This window comes from Hipposideros armiger, unplaced genomic scaffold (genome assembly GCF_001890085.2).
Source record: "Hipposideros armiger isolate ML-2016 unplaced genomic scaffold, ASM189008v1 scaffold_1159, whole genome shotgun sequence".
NCBI classification, from domain to species: domain Eukaryota; kingdom Metazoa; phylum Chordata; class Mammalia; order Chiroptera; family Hipposideridae; genus Hipposideros; species Hipposideros armiger.
In genome coordinates this window covers 454,027-474,537 of record NW_017732509.1, presented here as the reverse complement: position 1 = coordinate 474,537, position 20,511 = coordinate 454,027, and the positions used below count along the sequence as shown (strand labels likewise).

The window sequence follows — 20,511 nt, the reverse complement described above, 5'->3', positions numbered from 1 at the left end:
AGTTATTGTATTTTCCAGCTTTAAAGTTTCTGTTTGGTTATTTCTATCTCTTTGCTGATAGTCTCATTTTGTTCATATATCGTTTTCCTGATTTCCTTTAGTTCTTTTTTTCTTTTCTTTTTTTTTTTAAGATTTTTTTTTTTATTGGGGAATTGGGGGAAGGGGAACGGACAAGTTGCTGTCTTTTTTGTTCTTCAGTCTAGTTGTGGAGGACGTTGCTTCACTGGCCCAAGTTGGCACCATCATTGCACTCTTCCCGGGTGAGGCAGATCAGTCACCGGCTTCTGAACGGCCGCTCACCACGGCTTGAGGGCCACTCACGCTGGCTGCTGGCTACACATGGTAGCCCATGGCAACTCACTGCAGCAGGGGCTGCAACCTACACTGTCACCAGCGACTCACAGCAGCTCAGCTCCAGGTAGAGCTGTTGTTCAGCATCTTAGCTGTAGAGGGCAGTGTCACTGTTCCTCATATGTGGGATCCGAACCGGGGCCCTCTGGCGTCCCAAGCCAGTTCTTAACCAATGTGCCACTCTGCCGGCCCTCCCTTAGTTCTTTGTGTTATCCTCCTTGACTGTATTTAAGATAGTTGTTTTCAAGTCTTTGTCTAGTAAGTCTGAAATCTGTATTTGTTCAGGGATGTTTTGGAAGGTTTATTTTTTTCCTTTGAATGACCCATGTTTTTCTGTTTCTTTGTATGCATGTGATTTTTTTATTGAAAATTCAGCGTTATATAAAATAGCTGCCTCTTTCAGTCCTTGCACACTGGCTTCATGCTGAGAAAGGCCTTCTTTAATCAATGCAGTATGAGGGCCTAAGATCTTCAGGCCTTTTCTGGGCATTTGTCTTCTGTGAACCTGTATGTGCACTTTTCACTTTTGACTGTCTGAACTCTAAATTAGGCATCCCTCAGACGCCTTGCAAATGTGGTCTTTCTCCTCTCTGTTTTGTGGAAGGGGACTGGGCTTTGGGCTGCTACTCCCCTCGTATTGTGCTGTGCAGTACCAGGGAGTGGGTGGGGCAAGGGTGACTATAAATATCACAGAATTATCTAACAAATGTGGCATTTTCTTGATTGATTGTATACTTGGTTGCTGTAGATCTTTGACTACTCTGCAGAGCTTTTATTAAGTTATCTTATTTTGAGATCATTGAGCTTTTTGGATATGTAGATTGCTGTTTTTCATCAAATTTGGGACATTTTTGGACATTTCTTAAAACAGTTCTTCTGCTCCTTTTTCTGGTTTTCATACTATGTGTATGTTGGTATGCTTAATGGTGTCCCATGTTTCTCTGAGACTCTCCGTTTTTCTTCATTCTTTTTTCTCTGTCTCTTCAGGTTGCATCTCTGTTGATCTATGTCCCAACTGTGCTAATTCTTTCTTCTGCCAGTTCAAATCAACTGTTAAGACACCCTAGTGAACTTTTAATTTTAGTTACTGCACTTTTCAACCTCATAATGTCCATTTGGTTTTGGTTTTTTTTTTTTATCATTTCTATCTTTATACTGATATTCTCTATTGGATTAGACATTGTCATCATACCTTCATTTCTTCAAACACAGTTTTCTTTCATTCTTTGACCATATTGACAGTGCTGCTGTGTTTATTTGGGACATGGCACTTGGGCCCTCTCAGAGGCGGTTTCTCTTGCCTGCTTTTCCCTGTGTATGGCTCCACTTTCCTGTTTCTTTGTATGTCTGGTAACTTTTTGTTGAAACCTGACGTTATAATAATACTATTGTAGCAAGTCCAGATCTGGACCTCTCCTTCTCTGTGGCTTCTTTTTGTTTGCTTCTTTATTTCTTTATAGTGAGTTGACTGGATTATTTTAGGGAAGTTTATTTCCACCCAAAGATGGAGCCTCTGATGGCATTCCTTAGAGGGTACAGTCTTGGGTATCTGCATAGTCACTCTGGGATGAAAGGAATTTTAGCAGGTCTCTTGTTGACTGTCTGTGTTATGTTTTTGTTTTGTTTTTTGGTGATTTTTTGTTTTGTTTTGTTTTTGTCTGTGTTGGTATTATACCAAGATGTTAGGCGCCACTAATTATAGGGTAGTTGTGCTATTGTTTTTGACAATGCCCTGGAGTGTAAATTGTTCCACACTCTTATCCAGTTAAATCTGGGCCCCTTTGCAGGGATAGTTTTTGAGGCAAGTTTGAAGCTTATCCTGACCCTAGAAGGAATATTCTTAGCTATCTCTTTTCCTGTTTTCCTTTTCTGGTAAACCCGCTGGCTTACAGGTTAGCCTGTTGCTCTCATAGAGCTACCAGCCTCCTCTTAATTGTTGACTACCAACATCTCCATTGTTTCCAAGAGCACCTTTAGACTTGAACTTCCCCGCTGTTTATTTAAAATAATTTCCTTTGAGTAGAGTTTTGGAGCTCTCTGATCTTATGGTCCACCTTTTTCCCCTAGTAAAATCTCTGAGACCTTACTCCAGAGCTGGGGGTGGGGACAATGACCTGATTCTCTTGGGGTAACAATTCTGTTTTATGAGCAGGGCACTGGGTGGGGCAGTCACCTCTGATCTTTTTAGCTTACCTCTCCTAGCCTGGAACCTCTCTACAAGTGGGCTTAGGCAAGGGTGATCAGTGCCCCAGTATTTTCAGCCTGGTGTAAAGCCTTTGATCTCTGAGTGCAGGCTGGGTAGAGGAAGGGAGCCCCTGTTGTTGGCCACACTCATCAGGAACGTAGCCTTTGTCACTAAGAGCTGTTGAGAGACCAATAAATGCCGGTGGTCAGCCCCTTCTGGTGACTTGGTTCCAGGGACTAGGGAGCCTCATTTTCTTGGCTGCTCACTTGAAGTGGAGCTGCCATCAAGATGACCTAGGGTAGGGGAGTGAGGGTGTAGGTCGTGGCTGAAGTGTCTCAGACTCTCTCTCCCTGTTTTTATTGACATCTAGTAGATTTTCTTGAACACGTTTCTTCATTTGCTGTGTGCTTTTGGGACAATTTCCAGAGACTTTAAATGGTTGTTTTAAAAATAATTTTAATCAGTTGTGGATGTTTTGTCAAGGAGCAGGTCTGCCAGGCCCTTCATGCCTTCATCTGGGATTTGTAACCTCTGGGTTTTATCTTGAGGGCTTAGGGCATTGAAGGGTTTAAGTAATGGTGGAAAGTGGGCTTTAAAAGATCACTTTGGTTGCAACTTAGAAAACTGGAGAGGACAAAGCTGGATGCAGAGAAAACTTCTAAAATGTTGCTGAGAAATTACAGTCATAGATGTTGGTGGCTCAAATTAAGATAGTAACTGTAGGGAACTGGTTCAACATAGAGAATTGTTAAGACTTAGTAATTAATTGGATAGATGGGGAGTTTAGTGTAGGGTAGGAAGATGTTGCAAGCGAGTGAGTCATTAAAATGACTCATAGTCAGTGCTCGCAGAGCTGTCAAAATGCAGGTTCTGACCCAGGGCCTGATTCTGCAGGTCTAGCCCATAGGTCATGCCCATGCTGCTGTCCTCTGTCCCCTACTTAAGTAACAAGGCTGTAGGGTTTCTTGTTCAGGCAACTGGTGAACGGTGGCAATGTGAATTGTGTTTACTTGTCTGTTTACCCTACTAGAGAGCAGGGACTGTCCTCTAGTCTCTGTTCATTGTTATTTCTTGAGCACCTAGTAGGTGCTTGATGGATAAATATTTGTTGAATGATTTAATGTTGAAAGGAAACACAGAAAGGAAAAAGTATATGGAAAAAGATGAGTTTCATTTTGGGCATGTTGCATGTTAGGTGCCTATGGACATCTAGGTGAAGAAATATTATTGCTTGTCTTAAGTTCAGAAAAGGGATTTTTTTTTATATTGGGGAATTGGGGGAGGGGACCAGCCAAGTTGTTCTTCAATCTTAGTTGTGGAGGGCGCCAGTTGCCATCTGGCTGCTCGTCGGCAGCTTGTGGCCTCTAAGCCAAAGGTGCTGTGTTCAGTCTTAGTTGTTGGTGGGCATAGCCACCATCTCATGCGGGAGTCAAACCAGCAGCCTTGTTGTTAAGAGCGCACACTCTGTCCACTGAGCCATCCGGGCAGCAGCTCACCTCAAGGTGCCAAGTTCAGTCTTAGTTGCAGGTAGGCATATCCACCATCCCATGCGGGAGTTGAACCAGTAGCCTTGTTGTTAACAGCGCATGCTCTGTCCACTGTGCCATCCGGGTAGCAGCTCAGCTCAAGGTGCCGAGTTCAGTCTTAGTTGCAGGCGGGCGTAGCCCATCATCAAACAGGCAGTCTTGTTGTTAGGAACATGTACTCTCACCAGCTGAGCCATCCTGCCACCTGTTGGCAACTCAGCCACAGCTCAGCTCGGGCACAGCGTCACTGGCCCGTGTGAGAATCGAACCAGCTGCTGTGTTGGTCAGAGCTCGCGCTCTTAAGCTAACTCAACCAACTGAGCTACTCAGCCGGCCCCAGAAAACGGATTTGAGCAAAAGTTATAGAATTGAAAGTCAATGATTCAAATGGTAAAAGACGGGAAGAGATAGGCTGAGATTATTCTGGGAAGATGTATAGAGGAAGGGGAAAGAAAATACCCATAGGCCAGAGCTCATATTACTGAAGAACATTTATTTTGGACATCCCTTATTACTATATTTCATAACTGTTGAATCTTTGTGAGAGTAAAACTTAAGTAAATGTTTGTTACAGGTTAAGGAACTCTTTTCTTCTTTGGGAGTTGAATGTAATATCTTGGAACTTGATCAAGTTGGTAAGTAGAATGGTTAGTACATACTGTTGTTTGCAATAAATGTTAACCAGATTGACTTCTTTTCATTTGCTTTGTTCATTCAACTTACTCTTGTCTCTTTGGATTAGATGAGCTGTTTTACTCTACATTCAACCATGCAGAAAATGAACAGAAATATGACATAATTTAGTGTAGTTTTTTTTTTACACTGAATTTTTTTAATTTTTCAATTACAATTGACATTCAATATTATATTAGTTTCAGGTACACAGCATAGTGGTTAGGCAGTTTTTAGAACTTACAAGATGATCCCCCCAATAAGTCTAGTATCCATATTTGTGAAGGGTGTACTAAATGTCTAACTATTACGTTGTTTTGTAAACCTGAAACTAAAAAGAAAAAAGAAAAGTGCATAGTCACAGGGATGAAAATACAGCATAGGGAATGTAGTCAATGATGTTGGTGTAGATTTTTTTATTTATTTGTTTTTGCTATTTGAGGGAGAGGGAGCGGGAGGAAGATGTATAAGCTTCTAACTTTGAAGTAATTCAGGCACTTCAGTTGAATGTGGCAACTTTTTAGCAAAGTAGATTTAAGCTGTAATAAATGAAAAGAATTTGCCCCTATTTCCTGATTGTATTACCCATGAGAAAGAAGGCATTAGTCTTTTAGTTTTATACTTTTGAATTCTTGTCAAACATGCATTTATTGATCTAATATTAATTGAACACTTTACACATACATGTGTTTTGCAGGGGTGGAAGACAGAGTGGTGAACAGAAAAAAACTGATGTCTGCTTTCAGGGGACTTCACCAGCTCCTTTTAGCCAGTCATCTTAATAAATGAAATGTTCTTGAATCTTTGAGTCTTTTCTAAAGAGTATGGTCTTAAGTAGTTATGGCCTGGTTTTAGTTTTAGGAATGGAGGATAAATTTTGATCTGTGATCATAAATATTTTTCAAATATAATTGTACAAAATATTTTCTGAATTATTAATGCTGATACAGATTTTATCTTGATATTTGCTCTTTAAAGAGGATTCTTATCTGTCTGGCACAGTCACTGAATTATATATCAAAATCTAATTTAGAAGCATTTATTTTGAAAGGAATCAGTAGATTGGTCTTTATTCTCTAAGGTTTCCTTTAAAAACCTGGATGTTTTCCCCTCGTGAGTCATTATTTCATAAAGTTATGTAACACACTGATCTTTTGTGGATGTGTACATGTGAGCATCTGAGTGTTGTAACACTTCAGTTCAACTCAGAAAGGTTTAGAACCCTTTCAATGTTATTTATTTTTCGTCTGCTGTTTGCAGACTTATTGAAATTTGATAATTTCATGTCATATGTTATGCATTTTTGGTTTTTTAAAAATTATTTGAGACATTACCAAGAATATAATGATATTTGAATTATAAATGTCTCATGGATATATTGTGTGTTTATAAGATATAAAATAAGACATATATTTAGTGAAACAGTTCAAATTTTTACTTTTAGAACCATCATTGTTGGCATTAATTCTTTTTACCTTTATTCCTTAGATGATGGGGCCAATGTTCAAGAAGTGCTGTCAGAGATCACTAATCAGATAACTGTACCCAATATTTTTGTGAATAAAGTACACATGGGTGGATGTGATCGAACTTTTCAGGTAATAATGGTATTATGTGTTCTTTAAGTCTGTTCATTTTGTTTTTAAAAATATTTAATGGAGTAAAATGGTTTTTAGGAGTTCATTTGTCTTTTGGAAGTTGCAAAATGGAAAAGCAGATCATCTTGATTACTTTGATGGAAATTAGCTCTTTAGAAACTAAGAGAAAGATTTTGTTTGAGGTTGCCAGACAACCAGGCGGGCCACCTTGGAGACCTTGGTGATCTCTTCCTCCTGATGGGGAGAGAAACAAGGGCCGTTCCCTCTTTACAGTTTAGTAAAATGAGGCCAACACTAGCATTTTTGGCTAGGGTAAGTAGAGTTCCTGCCAAGGCTGCTAACCCTGGGAGCTGTGCAAAGGTCCATCGCCTTGGATTTTCTTGATTCTTAGAATGCAGAAATAAGTAGGAGTCATTCAGTTAAGTAGTGATAGATAAAAATTGATGTTTATTAAATAAGGTCCTTGTTTTATAACTAATTACTTTTTTAAAAATTCTGCTCTTGTATCTTTTATGTATGTATGCAAATGGTAGTAATCAGTGATTGATTAAATACTTATATTTGAAATTTTAATTAAGAATCATATTTTTCTTGGGGGAAAAGATTATCTGCATTGTATGTTAATTTATGATCAGCATCATTATTTAGAACAGACTGTTTTATTAATCCTCAGAGTTATAACTCAATTCACATGGTGGTCAGTACCTTAATCGTCATCCCTAAACACCTTCAGGAGTGCTGGTCTTGCAAGCCTTAACCTAGAAAATGATGTCTGAGGATGAATCTGGAGATGCAGAGATTTCCACTCTATTTCAAGCCTGAAAGGTGTTTTCTTGGATGGCAGACACTTAGGAGACAGAGTTCTCTCCTTAGAGAGAAGTAAGGGGGCCATCTAAAAGTAAGAGGGCCAAAGGACTCCTTTTAGAATGTGCTGAAAGCATCCGTGGGCACCCATCCTTCAGGGGGCCACGTGGCATCTTTGGATTCCTGTAGTTTCATAGCGCTTTCCATTGTGCTTCCCAGGATGAGCTGGTTCCAGCATGGCATTTCTAAATCCAACATAATTGGATTGAGCAACTGACTTTGCGTAAGGAAAACTGTTGCTAAATCACATTGAACCTCTAAGCTACTTCTGATTGCAAGGGCCAGGTGAACAAGAGAATGTAGCATAGAATCAGGCTCATGACCATTGAAAGAAAAAGCAAAATGTTTGTGTTGTATAGGAAATTTATCAATAAGCTACAAAATTTAGGTTCGTTTATGAAAAACCATGAAAAACTGCGAAGTGCATGTCCTATTGATGATGCGTAAGAATTGTTTTCAGAAGGAAGCCTAGCACAGGTGCACAGAAGGCAGAGGATCTTGAAAAATGGTACTTGGCTATTTTATTGCACTTGGTTATAATAGTTCAATGATTAGACCAAGGTAAAGGACCTCATCTGACATAGATATAAAGCCATGGCCTTTGGGTCATTTGACACATGCCTAGCAATCAGGAGATAACAAACAAACATATGTACTTTGATATATGGTCTAACTAGTAGGACCTTATTTTAATACCATTCAGATAAATTTATAATTCTGATTTACATGAATTATAGATTGTTTCTAAGATATTTATAAAAGAAATCCATGCTGATTAAACATGGGGTACAAAGAAACAGTTTTAAAACAAGTCATACTGTACTCTCTCCTTTCATTAAACCATAGGCACATCAGAGTGGTTTATTACAGAAGCTTCTTCAGGAAGATTCAGCATATGATTATGACCTCATTGTCATTGGTGGCGGTTCTGGTGGCCTTGCATGTGCTCAGGTATGAAAAAATGAAACTTGAAGATAGTTTCCCTGGTGATAGCCATAAGAATTTCTTCTGCTATTTAAAAAAAAACAATGTTGATGTTACAGTCTAAGTTTTTATTGTAATTAGCTGATTGAATAAAGAGAAAAGACTGTTATGATACAAGCACAGCCTTTTTATTTAGGGAAAAGAAAAATTGGGGGAGTATTAGGGAAATGAAAAGATCTTTATTTGTGGATTTTTTTTTTTTTTATTGTAGGAAGCTGCTATTTTGGGAAAGAAAGTTATGGTGCTAGACTTTGTGGTCCCATCACCTCAGGGCACATCCTGGGGTAAGCTGTTCTTCTTTGTTGTTCTCTGCTCTTTACATATATTTTTTGCTTTGTTTAATCTCATTTAATCCTCACAACAATCTCTGGAGGTATAACTAGTCTGTTTCATATATGAGGAAACTGAGACTCAGTGAGGTGAAGTAACTGGCCTAAGATTGCATATTTAACAAGTGCTGATTTTGAAAGATAATATATAAATAATTAAGGAAGATTTTGCAAAAAAAATTCCAGGAGCCTAGTATTCCAACACTTCTGCCATAATAATTTTTGCACATATGCTGTAATATTTTCACATAGTTGTGTTTGCCATGTATACTGTTTCATGCTCACTTAAGTTAACATTTTTCTTTGTTTCTGCATTGATTTCATAATGGACTTTTATGACTGGATGATGGCCAGTCGAATTAGTGTGTGTGTGATCATTCCAGGTCAGTTTATAATAAAGTGCATAGTGAGCGTCCAGCCCTGTGACTTTGCTGTAGACGAGAATACCCACCTTTCCATTGGGTTGTCGGAAAAGTCATGATGTATTGTTTTCTGGTTTTCGTTGCAAAAATGCATGATGACTTTTCAGACAACCCAATATGTTCTTTTCACTATAAAATAGAACACATAGATTTTGTGCTGGATATTTTCTGTTTATGCTTGAAATCTGTTCTCCATTGTCTCTACCCTGCTCTATGCCCCAGAAGTCTGATGAACTGGTAGCCTTGCCTTCTGGCTTCTGGTTGGGCTTGGCCAGTTGGGGTAATGGGAGGAGAACAGGAGGGAGAAGAATGGAGATGGGTGTCTTCGTTTCCCTGTCTCACACCTTGCTGGTTCCTGCTGGCTGACTCTATCTCCCTATGGAAGGCCACAACCCCTATCATGGCCACCCCGCTTTGGGCTGTGGCGCCTACTCAGTGTGCTTGCCCCTTCGTGTGGGGTTGGTGATGGGTCCACTGTTACTTAGTTGTTACTACTCTTCTATCCCTCCTTGCTCTTTTGCCCATACCCCGATAATCATTTCCCTGTAAAATCTCCTTAGTTACGCAGCTTGAGGGTGTCATCTGTTTCCTGCTGGAACCCTCACAAAATATGAAAATTATTTTTAAAAATTCAAACCTAGTCAAAAAATTTTAGCCTAGAATTTCATATTAGTAAAGCTAATTTACCTTGCAGTGGACCTACTGTTGACTCAGAGGAGTCAGAGTTACAAACAGTAAAAGCTGGAAGCTGGCGTGCTGGCCCTTGATGTTGTATCTATCTAATTAATCTGATACAGTTATGATCCCTTTGTAGGTCAGACTCAAATGAAAGTTTTGGACTCTGTCTCCAGAAAACTGTTCAAATATGCATTCATATTTTTGCTTATCCGTGGGCCTCCTTCACGAACCCTTGGTTAAAAAGTTTGGTTTAATAATTTGTGTGCTATTGTAGAGTATGATGTTGACCCCACAACCATTAGAGTTAGTCATTTCCACATGTTTTTAATAACACCCACTCTGCACATGTGTAAAACCACATACACACATTCACACACACACAAATGCAAACACACACACGAAACATTAAAACTGTTATTTTCTTTCTCAGGTCTTGGCGGTACTTGTGTAAATGTAGGCTGTGTTCCTAAGAAACTGATGCATCAAGCTGCCCTTTTGGGGCAGGCATTAAGTGACTCAAGGAAATTTGGCTGGGAGTATAATCAACAAGGTGGGTAATGGTATATAAAAATATAGATTGGGAGAAAAGAAAGAATTAGTTTCCTAGAAAAAGACTTGCCATTTAAATTTGTATAGCTGAGTTTGAACATTATTAATAAACACTGATTATGAACTTCCTATGTGTCAGTCACGCACAGGGGACTCAAAGGTGATCATTTAAACCTGGCCCTGCTCTCATGGGCATTACTGCCTAGAAGGGAATTGTTGCTGCTATACCATTCCAAACCCTTAGTAGGCTGTGAGAGATAATAATTCCTATTTTCAGATTTCTTTCAAGTATAAAGAAAATAGAATTGCAAGAGTCATTATTTGGATTTTTTCCATTATTTTGATAATATTGTTTTATCAAGTGTTATGTATGTATGTCTTTGATTAGTGAAAAATGGAAAACAAATTCATCCAATAAACTTTTACTGATTAGGCTCTGAGGCTATAGGTATGTGAAAATATAGTTCCTGCCCTTATGCAGCACACAGTCTGTTGAAAGAGAAGAGAAGAGAAGCCACTATAATTCATGGTGCTGTTTTGAGCATCGACTTGAGGGGCACTTAATGTAGCCTCGAGGGTCAGAGGTAGGGGGAGATGACCCTTGAGCTGCATCTTGAAGTAGGACATTTACAACAGGAAGCAGCTGGACCCAAACTATGGAGATGCGAGAAAACATGGAGTACCTGGGGAATAGTGAGTGACTGAAGTGAAGAATGGGAGAGGGATGTTGGGAAAAATGAGATTAGAGAGGTAAGCAGGTCACGAAGGTTCTTAAATCACATTTTGAGGAGTTAAAATTTACCCAAAGGCAGCAAGAGCTGTTGAGCAGTTTCAGCAGGAGAGGAGTATGAACCACAGTTTGGATTCTGCACTTGATTTTAGCCAAAAGGCCGAGAAGTGATCACAGTTTGGATTCTGGATCCCTCTGATGGCACCAAGGAACTTAGAAGGCTGGAGGTGGGAGGGGAGTGGTCAAGTCCAAAGACAAAGAAGTGAGGTGGAATGCTGTTGCATGACCCGGAGGAGAAGTGAGGCCTGGACAAAGACTGTGAAGTTGACTGGAGAGGAGTTAAGCCACAGAATTGACAGGTTAGATGTGGAATGATGATCTTGTATTATCAAAATAACATGTGGAGTTTTAATGTAACATATAATATTATTCAACGGCAGCTTCAGATGTACAGTGCAGTGGTCAGGCCTCTACACCGACCATGATGACTTCTTGACATGTGCACCCTTGCTTGTGCCCACTGCCTCACACTGTGACTGCTCCACACTTTCAGGAAGGAGACAGCAGGGTGTATGCTCACTCCATGTTACCTCCCCTGAGGAGCCAGTTGATGATCTTGAACTCTAAAGTGCTTAATATTTCCAAATAATTTCTAATTTCCTTGAGTGGGTAAAATTTTAGATTCCTCAAAGTTCCCCACATACAAAATACTTCTAAGTTAATTTTGAGGTGCTATACTAAGAAATACCTAGTTAGTTATCACATGGAAATTGGGGCTTAGAAATTTTTAGGCATAGGTTCAGTGAATGACCAAGAACAGTCAACAGATCTAAGAGGCAAGAGAAAAGAAGTAAAAGCATGCTGAAATCTTGTTAGGGAAGATGTTCTAGATACTTTCATTCTTAATGTTGATAGACACATATATATTAAAATAAATTAAAAATGTATACATAATCTCCAGATTCGAAATTGAATGTAGAACTTCCAAGTAAAAGAAAGGGAAGAGGAAAATATACAACGAAACAGCATGAAACTACAACTTAAAACAAATAAAACAACAGAAAATAAGATACCCCACATAAGAGCAGTCTTTTACATATTAGAATAAAGCTGAATGGGTCAGATTATCAGGTCAAGTAAATAGCAAAATTCTTTCACATGCTGTTTACAAAAGACACACACCTAAAACCAAAAGAGATAATTGTTGAAAATATAGGAATTTTTAAATAGATGGGAAATATTTTAATAGGTAAAAAAGATATCAGGGAAATGCAAAGCAAAGCAATGGCAGTTAATGTCAAATAGGTAGACTACACGGCAAAAACAACAACCAAAACAAATAAAATTTTGGAATTAACGAGTGAATACCTTCCCCAAAATATTGGGTTGTTGGAAAAGTCATGACGCATGTTTGCGACAGATGATACTAGTTCATTTTTGGAAGTACTAGAGTCATTTGCATCTATGTTATTGCTATGTCATTTGACAGCTGACAGTTCTAGCTTTCTTCTAAAAAAAAAATTGACTGATTTGGTTGATTTTGGGAGATTTTACGACAAGTTGAAGATGGAAGACCAAACTGCATTTTTGCCATATTTTACTGTCTTCTATAAAAGAAAGAATGTGCATCAAGCTTGTGAAAAGTTGCATAAAGTTAATGGTGACAATGCTCTACAAGAAGGTCAGTGCCAGTGATGGCTCACAAAATTCTGTGCAGGTGATTTTGATCTCAACGACACTCCTCGGTCAGGGAGGTCCACCGAGGTTGATGACGACAAAATAAAGGCATTGATCGAGTCAAACCCACGTTACATGACACAAGAGATTGCAGAAACATTGAACATCCATCATTCAAGCGTTCATGACCATCTGAAGAAGCTGGTCTCAAAGAAGTTCATTTGACAACGCGTATAAACATCTGCAATATGCTCATTAAATACAAGGAAAATGTACCTTTTTTGAAGCAACTGATAACTGGTGATGAGAAGTGGATTGTTTACAAAAATGTGGTGCACAAACGGTCTTGGTCCTGACCTGATGAATCGCTTAAAACATCGAAAAAAGATATTCATCAGAGGAAGGTTATGCTCTCAGTGTGGTGGGATTTTAAAGGTATCATGTTTTTCGAGCTCCTGCCAAGGAACCAAACAATCAGTTCAAATGTGTACTGTCGGCAATTGGACAGCTTGAACAAATCCATTATCCAGAAACGTCCAGAGCTTGTTAATTGTAAAGGAGTTGTGTTCCATCACAACAATGCGAGACCACACACAAGTTTGATCACCTGTCAAAAATTATTGGAGCTTGGATGGGATGTGTTGCCATACCCACCATACTCGCCTGACCTTGTGCCGTCAGACTTCCACTTGTTTCGCTCTCTTCAAAACTCCTTGCGTGGTATAACATTCCATTCAGATGAGGCTGTAAATCAGCACCTTGTTCAGTTTTTCGCAAATAAAGACAGGTCCTTCTATGTACAAGGAATTATGAAGCTCACTAAAAGATGGCAAAAGGTTATTGAACAAAACGAGCAATATATTATTGATTGATCTTCATTCTTTATATAAATAAATGACCTTTGAAAAACATAGACAAAATACGTCGTGACTTTTCCAACAACCCAATAGAAGTGATAAAGAGTATATTTGAAAATACAAATAAAGTAGTCCTTTGGCAAGTCCAGTCAAGGAAATAAGGAGAGAAAATTCATACAAATATGCAGCATTAGGTATGAGAACAGAAATACAACTACAGATAAGAGATAAAACAAATTGAGTAATGGTAAGAATTTTAAATATCTCGATGAAAAGGAATATCTTCTAAGAAAATAATAAGTGACCAGAATTGACTTGAATAATTAGAGAAAACATTGAAACATTGTCTAAAAAGAACCCATTCCCCAAGACACCATAGATTTACAAGTAAATTTTCTTAGATCTTCAAGAACAGATACTTTGTAATTTAAACTATATCGAACTTAGAAAAAGATGGGAGAGGATTATTATTTTTTTTTGAGGCTGACATGATGATACAGAAAAATAGTATAAAAATAGAAAACTATAGCCCATAGAGGTGCCAAAATTCTAGAAAAAAACATTAGCAAATCCTGTCTAGCAGTGTACTAAAAGAATGCTCTGTGACTTATGAGGGTTCATTCTGGGGATGCAAGCTTGAGTCGACATTAGGAAATCATACTAGGAATAAATAAAATCATTAGTAAAATAAGCAAAGAAATGGACACTTCCTTTACATGATGAAGAAAAGTCAGAAGCAGATATTTAATGGAAAAGAGCTTGAGGCCTTTGCATTAAAGTCAAGACTAAGACACTTTCATTACTAATATCTACATTGTTTTGGTGCTTCTAACCAAGGCACAAAAGGAAGAATAGGAAAGAAAAGTGCATATTTGAAAAGGAGGAAGAAAAAGATATTGTAAATTTATAGTGTGAATTGTATATATGTATGTGTATAGTATGAACTGTATATGTATGTATTTATAGTATGAATTGTATAGTATGTTGTATATATACAGCATACCTAGAATGTGCAAGAGATTGAACTAAAAATATTAGAACTAATAAGAATTCAGTAAATTGCTCATAAATGTTCAGTAAGTTGCTCAAAATGCAAAAATAAATAGCTTTCTTACATATCAGCAATAATGTTAAGTATATAGTGGAAAATTGCAACAAAAATGATAGAATAACTTGGAATAAATTTAACTAGGAGTGTACAAAATATACAGAGGTTGCCAAAATAATGTACACACATTTTAAGAAAGGAAAAAACTGGATTAAAATGGTAATACTCAATATATACTGCTAACAAAAGATGAATACAAGTCACGTTTGACTTCTGCAATTACAAGAGGTGCTCAAAGTGTTCAGACACTTCTAATTACAGCAAACTACTGCTTGAGCAACGTTGACTAAAGTGTCCACTTGTATCACTGCGCATGCCATTTCAGTTTCTTCACTCAGTACCATGCGTCTCAAACTTATCACGAATGTGTGCAGTTGTTAAACATATTGGAAGTTCTGTTGCAGACTTACATCTCCATTGTCGTTGTACTTCCACAACATTCTCAAATTTCAAATAACACTTCAAAAAGTCTTGCAATCCTCCAACGACAACCATGCTTCCGCCATATTTTTTACTGTCCTGCCTGTCCCAAGGTGACACCAAATTCATTTGATTAATGCCATCTTTTGAGTGAATATCATACTACACATTGCTACTATAATTCAATTCAACTTCAAAAGTAATACATAGATAATGTCTCTTAAAATGTGTATAAGGACCGGCCGAGTGGCTCAGTTGGTTAAGAGCTCACTCAAGAGTGCGAGCTCTGAGCAACAGTGGTTCAATTCCTGGCCTGAAATGAGCTGCCAACAGGTGGCAGGATGGCTCAGCTAAAAAAACAAACAAACAAAAAAAATGTGTATATATTTTTTTGGCACCCCAGGGATAAGAAAAGAATATAAAAGCATAACAAAAAATATACTCTGATTTTGGAGGGGATTTCTCCAAATAAATAAAGACATTATTTCAAAATTAATTTGTAAATTTTATCTAAGTCCAGGAAAAAAAATATTGATAAATTTTTTTTCCTTTTAGAACTTGACAGATTATTCTAATGTTCCTATTGAAACGTCTGAGGATAGCTATGCAATCTTTGAGAAAGTATAAAGAGTGACTTTTCCTGTCAGTATTTAGAATCATGATACTGTTGCAGGACTAAACAGATTAATAAAATAGTAAAGCAAGTGATTCCATAATGCCAGTCCATAGACTTGCCATATTGAAATCTCCTGGGTGAGCTTTTTAACTACAGGTTCTGAGGTCCTGCTCCTGATTGCATAGATTTGAGGTGGGTCTCAGGATCTGTATATTTTGACATGATTCCCAGGGGGTCCTGATGTTTGGGAACCTCTAATATAGAATGCCTTCACCCTGGTTATTTATTTTCAGTGAAGCACAACTGGGAGACCATGACAGAAGCAATTCAGAACCACATTGGCTCTCTAAATTGGAACTACAGGCTGTCTTTGAGGGAGAAGGCTGTGGCCTATGTAAATTCCTATGGAGAATTTGTCGAACATCATAAAATAAAGGTACTGTTTGAATATTTTGTCAATTTCTTTTCCTTGCTACTGCTTGTACTTGCCTTGAACTAAAATTCTACATTGCATGTTAAGGACTATAGCTAGTGCTTTTGCGTGTATGGCTGTGCATGCACATGTATTTCTCCCACTGTTTGTGGATTGCATACATTGGCTAAATTGAAGAAATTGCCTTTTAAAGAACTTTCAATTTAAAGTTATTTGCCATTTGATTTCATTGCCATCTTAAAAGAGAAAATGTTTAAATAGTTCAAAGTTTAAATAGTAAAGAGATAAAAATTTTAGCCCTGTTAATTCCTTTTTAAAATTACCTAAAATTCCATATATATTACTCATAGAAACATTAATTAAAGTAGTATCAGAATTAGTATATTTTATAAATTTGTATTTGTAAGGTTTATGTATTTAAGGTCAACATGTAAGAAAAATGAGATCATTTTGATGAACCCAAAAATTTTAAATTGGAGTTATGAAAGAGATCAAATATCCTCAACATGTATAATAGTTCTTTTTTTTTTTTAATTAGTTTCAGGTGTGCTCTAGTTCATTTTTGTACTCTGCTTTCGTAGCAGAGTGTGTGATGACCTTGACAGGATTTGAGGTTACAGTAAAACCTTGGATTGTGAGTAACTTGGTTTGCGAGTGTTCTGCAAGACGAGCAAACATTTCTAACACATTTTAACTTGGTAAACAAGTGATGTCTTGCAATACGAGTAGTTTGTTTCTGGAACGAATTATGCTTGCAAACCAAGATACTACTGTAGTTTGTAATCATTTGTTGTCTCTAGAAAGGTTTGAGGTGGTCCATTAAAGTTGCCCTTTAGACTATGCCTGGCTGATTTGAATTGTATCATCTACATGAAACATAGTAGAAATACAAATCAGTCAGTTTTAGTCCTCAAACTGTCTAATGCCTTGCACGGTTGGTTGAATAGCTGATCTTTCTAAGAAACTTCAGGTTCCTCCCATGTCACCTTCACAGCCAGCACTTTCGGTCTATTGCAGGTCCCTGTTTAAACCACCCCTTGTTTAAATACCTTCATTGCTTTTTGAATTTTTAAAATGCAAATGTATTTATGATTTACTTGTATAATTGAAAATAAACAATGAACAGCCATTATTGATTCTCCATAGCCTGGAGTTTTATGATGGCACAGAAGGGTCTTTACATTTGGCACTAATCTGTGTGACTTTACCTCTGATACCTATCCTCCTCTCCTGTCACTCTGGCCACTTGCTGTTTCCCAGACACCAGCTGCTTTCAGGCCTGTGTGCATTTTTATGTACTGTTCTCTGTTTAGGTTTCCATTCCTCTCAAATCTTTTCACTTTCCTTATCTCCACTTGAAATGTGACCATCTTTGAAGCCATTCTTGAGGCTTTCCAGTCCCCTATTCCACCCCTACTGTGGTCTTTTGGTTACTATTTTGTAAAGACTTCTGTTTTCTGTGGTGGTGCTTATCACACTGCATACTATGCCTGTTAATGGGAAGCTCCGTAGAGGGTAGTAATTAGTTTGTCCATGTTGTCTGGTATTCTGTGGTATTTATTGAAAAATGAAATTTACTTTTCTTTTTTTAAGGCAACCAATAGAAAAGGACAGGAAACTTGTTATACTGCTGCAAAATTTGTCATAGCAACAGGTGAAAGGCCACGGTATTTAGGAATCCAAGGAGACAAAGAATACTGTATTACTAGGTAAGATTAAATAGGCCATTTTAACTGTAAATTGTATTATGTTTATGTGTTCCTATTTATTTATTCCCTGTCTTATTTCACAAAGATTTGAATTGATGAATAAAGGTATATGCAATTCTAGAAGCTAAGTAGTTAACATAATGGAACAAAGAGAAAATAAGTTTAGGTAAGTAATAAGGTCAAATTTATACATAAAAATATGCTATGTGTTTCTAGGTAATTGCTATGAGAATTTAGCTCTAAACTTCCTAGATGCCAAAACAAAGAAGTTAATGCAATTAGCTTTAGGTTTTAGTGTCTATATAATAATAATCAGGAGAATCATAGCTATTCCTTATACTAAGATTTAATAGGAATCCTCCCTGGATGGTCATAAAGAAGACAATGTGCAACATAATACATGACTCTGAAACTTTTTTAATCAGATGCACATTAAGAAATACATTTTCGTTGCACTGTTGTTCAGGTGAACACACACACATACACACACAAAAAACAATATTTCTTCTTGTCGCGTATATTGTAGTCTAATATTTTCTGTTGTTTTTTTTAAAAAAAACTTTGCTGTGATCTACTAATTTGATTTTGAAAAATCTGAAGTATACTTCTTACTCCACAGGAGACACTATTACAAACAACAAAAGGCTATTTCTTTTAGTGTTTCTTCATTCAAGCCCCAAAATACAATTTAGCCAACAAAAAAACCATTATATATTGAAACCTAAATGACCCATTTCATTTTTATTGCCTAGGTGTTCTTTTTGTTATTTTTCTTTTTCAGTGATGACCTTTTTTCTCTGCCTTATTGCCCTGGCAAAACGTTAGTAGTTGGTGCATCTTATGTGGCTCTGGAATGTGCAGGATTTCTTGCTGGCATTGGCTTAGATGTCACAGTTATGGTGCGTTCAATCCTTCTTCGTGGCTTTGATCAAGAAATGGCAGAGAAAGTGGGTTCCTACATGGAACAACATGGTATTAAGTTCCTAAGAAAATTTATTCCAGTAATGGTGAGTCTGAATGACATTTGGAATTCCTTTTTATTCCCTCTTTAGCCTTTTATTTTACCCCTTCTTAATTGGTCTGTATTCAGTATGAAACCTTAAAGATAGTGTTCCCATCCCATATCTACAAACTGGCCCCCTTTGTCCCTGTCTTTTCTTCCTGATATGGAGGTGTCCTTGCTCCTCTCAGCCCAGTTCCTTCTTCTCTCACCGTTCCCACCTTTTCAGGGATTTCCCACCTTCAGCTCGTCATCATCTTTCCCCCTCTGTCATGCCCTTTAGTGTCTCTGCTCTTTAAACAAATAAGCCCGCCCTCCCCTTTCTGCCTTTCTGGGTGCATCCTCATTTTTCTTTTCCCCTTTACAAGAAAACTTCCATTCATTTTTTACCTCATTTCCCACTTCCACCGATTCTCAGCTGCTTTCATTCATGCCACTCCTTTGAAATTGCTTGTCATGGTTTGTAGCAAACTCCCTGTTGTCAAAGCCAATGGTCACATCTCTGTCCTTATCTCGCTGGGCCTTTGGCAGCATTCTTTCCATTTGAAACACTCTCCTTTCTCAACTTCTCCGGACCCACAGCCTATGGTTCCACATGTACTCAACTTGTAAATATCAGAGTACCTGGTCCCTCTTCAGGTCACTGCCCTTTTTACCTGGGCAGTCTTCTTTAGGTCCATATTTTGTTATCTCAATGCTGATGGCTCTCAGATTTATATATATTGCTCAGGCATCTCTCCTGAACAACACACTGATTTGCACAGCTGCCTACTGGATATCTTCACTTCAATTCCTCATAAGCATTTCAAATTTAACAAGACAAAAATAAAACTCTTGGTTTTCTACCTAAATGTATTCCCCTGCTAATCTTTCTGACCTGTCTCAGTGCTCAGTAAATGATACTACAGCCCACACAATTTATTGAGCCAACACCTAGAAAGTATCCCTTCATTCTTCCTTTTATGCTACCTCCAACTAATCCATTAATTTATTTCTACCTCCAAAATGTATCTTGTGACAGTTCTTTTTTCTCTATGTCTACTTAGTCCAAAGCCCTAAATACATATACACATGTATTATACACACACACGTACACATACCCACTTACGTGTATACCCTATGACCCATTTATTTTCTGTCCCCTTTAGATAGAATCATTACATTATTTATCCTAACTAGGTTCAACAGTTGGAGAAAGGTCCACCTGGAAAGCTGAAAGTAGTGGCAAAATCCACTGAAGGACCCGAAACTATGGAAGGAGTATATAACACAGTAAGTTTTTATTATATAAGCAGTAAGTGGTTGAACACACAAATTAGCACAGGTGAAGCTTATGGGAAAATTATACCAGGCTTAACATTTTTTATTTTTTTGGATTCTTTGTAAGAATATAAAAAATATGGAAGGTAGTTGGTCTGTTGATATTTGATAGTAGTACGTGAAGAATACTATGGTCAAATACATGTGTGTGTATAACTGCATAGAACAAAATCTGGAAGCAGATATACCTGACTGTACTTACTTCAGGGGCATTAGATACACATTTCTGCATTTGAATATTTTTACAATAAACATTGACTCTGTCTTATAATAAAAAACAACAATAAAGATATTTCATTGTCAAAAAATAAACAACATAAAATCTCCAAAAAGTCTGAATAGTCCCTGGACTATTTTGGAAGGCAACAGTTCTAATTTAAACTGATGATGTTTGGATGCCAACATTTCTTTTGTAAACTGTAGTTTATAGTTTTAACATAAACTATACATTTATGTTTTATAGATTCTTTTATACATGATTTC

At 37.5% G+C, this 20,511-nt stretch overlaps 1 protein-coding gene across 1 annotated transcript in view; it reads left to right on the top strand.

Moving 5' to 3' along the window:
* Positions 1-4,636: 4,636 nt before the first annotated feature.
* The window catches only part of TXNRD3 (thioredoxin reductase 3), a 34,168-nt gene continuing 18,293 nt past the window's right edge, over positions 4,637-20,511 (top strand). The window contains exons 1-9 of the mRNA XM_019632668.1: positions 4,637-4,697; positions 6,223-6,332; positions 8,043-8,147; positions 8,392-8,464; positions 10,040-10,159; positions 15,860-16,002; positions 17,593-17,708; positions 18,490-18,715; positions 19,888-19,980. Coding sequence (XP_019488213.1) covers positions 6,306-6,332; positions 8,043-8,147; positions 8,392-8,464; positions 10,040-10,159; positions 15,860-16,002; positions 17,593-17,708; positions 18,490-18,715; positions 19,888-19,980 — 903 coding nt within the window. The 5' untranslated portion in view covers positions 4,637-4,697; positions 6,223-6,305. The remainder of the gene's footprint in view (positions 4,698-6,222; positions 6,333-8,042; positions 8,148-8,391; positions 8,465-10,039; positions 10,160-15,859; positions 16,003-17,592; positions 17,709-18,489; positions 18,716-19,887; positions 19,981-20,511) is intronic.